Source organism: Otolemur garnettii, unplaced genomic scaffold (genome assembly GCF_000181295.1).
Source record: "Otolemur garnettii isolate 467f Iridium unplaced genomic scaffold, OtoGar3 scaffold00181, whole genome shotgun sequence".
Lineage (NCBI taxonomy): Eukaryota > Metazoa > Chordata > Mammalia > Primates > Galagidae > Otolemur > Otolemur garnettii.
Genome location: NW_003852576.1, coordinates 942,509 through 943,957, shown reverse-complemented (window position 1 = coordinate 943,957; position 1,449 = coordinate 942,509). Strand labels below are relative to the sequence as shown.

At 44.1% G+C, this 1,449-nt stretch overlaps 1 protein-coding gene across 1 annotated transcript in view; it reads left to right on the top strand.

The window, feature by feature from the left end:
• PDS5A (PDS5 cohesin associated factor A) overlaps positions 1–1,449 on the top strand; it is a 118,389-nt gene that overhangs the window by 110,259 nt on the left and 6,681 nt on the right. The window contains exon 29 of the mRNA XM_023507417.1: positions 902–908. Coding sequence (XP_023363185.1) covers positions 902–908 — 7 coding nt within the window. The remainder of the gene's footprint in view (positions 1–901; positions 909–1,449) is intronic.

The window sequence follows — 1,449 nt, the reverse complement described above, 5'->3', positions numbered from 1 at the left end:
AATTTTGCAGTAGGGGCAAGAAAAACCACAGCCAGTATGTTAATATCCATAGCATTCCCTTCAGTACTTATTCTGCCTCACTGTCTAAATGACTGTGCTTAGATGCACCTTCTGTTTTACAAGAATTTTTGTGGCCACCCATAATGGTATCCTTCTCCTCCATTAGTCTTCTCAACACCTTGAAAGAATAACAATTGAGAGCTTTTTTGTTTGTTCTGAGACAAAATCTCTGTCACCCTAGGTAGAGTGTTGGGACATCATAGCTTATGGCAACCTCAAACTTGGGTTCAAGTGATCCTCCTGCCTTAGTATCACAAGTAGCTGGGATTACAGGCACCTGCCACAAATGCCCAGCTAATTGTTCTATTTTTAGTAAAGTTAGGGTTTTGCTCCCATTCAGACTGGTCTGAAACTCCTGAGCACAAGGGAGCCTCCCCACCTTGGCCTCCCAGAATGCTAGGACTTACAGGGGTGAGGCACCAAGCCCGGCCACAATCGGGAGTTTTGAAGTCTTTTTTATGTCGCCCTCAGTAGAGTGCTGTGGCATCACAGCTCACAGTAACCTCAACCTCAGCCTCCCAAGTGGCTGGGATTACAGGCGCCGGCCACAACACCTGGCTATTTTTTGTTGCAGTTGTCATTGTTGGTTAGCTGTCCCCGGCCAGGTTCAAGCCCGCCAACTTCAGTGTATGTGGTCATTGACTATAAACAGGCGCCAAGCCTTCATTGTTGATCTTTAAATTAAGGCACCAGTTTTCTCTAACAGTGTTTTGGCAGGAGAGGAAGGAGTGTCACAGAACTGATGGGAGTATCAAATGACCTGATTCTGTGTCTGTGCTGTGCTACACTGTCTTTAGGTTGACTTGGGCAGATTGTGTGACTTCTTTATGCTTCCCTTCAGCTGGAAGGTGACATTGACAACTTATGTCAGTAGGAATGGCTTCAAGATGCTTAGTATTTTTCCCCATAGAATCATACTCTTGACATGCTTATCTTTTTATTGCCACCATATATTTGTACTGGTCATCAGATATTTTCAGTATTACCCTGAGTTATAAAATAAGGCAAGTCTATCAGTTTTTCCACAGTAGCTTAACTTTTGCTGTCCAAACTCTCATTATCTGAACTCAGGCTACATAAATAAGGATAAGTTTTTAGATCAGTCTCTTACTATCTATTTTTGCTTCTTGCTATTTGAAACACAGCATACCACTGGATTCAGGTAACTGTCACTGTTAAAGCCAGGCGCAGTGGCTTACACCTATAATCCTACCACTCTGGAAGGCTGAGGTGGATGGATCTCCTGAGCTCATGAGTTAGAGACCAGCCTGAACCAGAGAGAGACCTCGTCTCTAAAAAAGTAGCCAAGTATTGTGCTGAGTGTCTGTACTCCCAGATACTTGGGAGGCTGAGGCAAGAGAATTGCTGAAGCCCAAGAGTTTGAGGTTG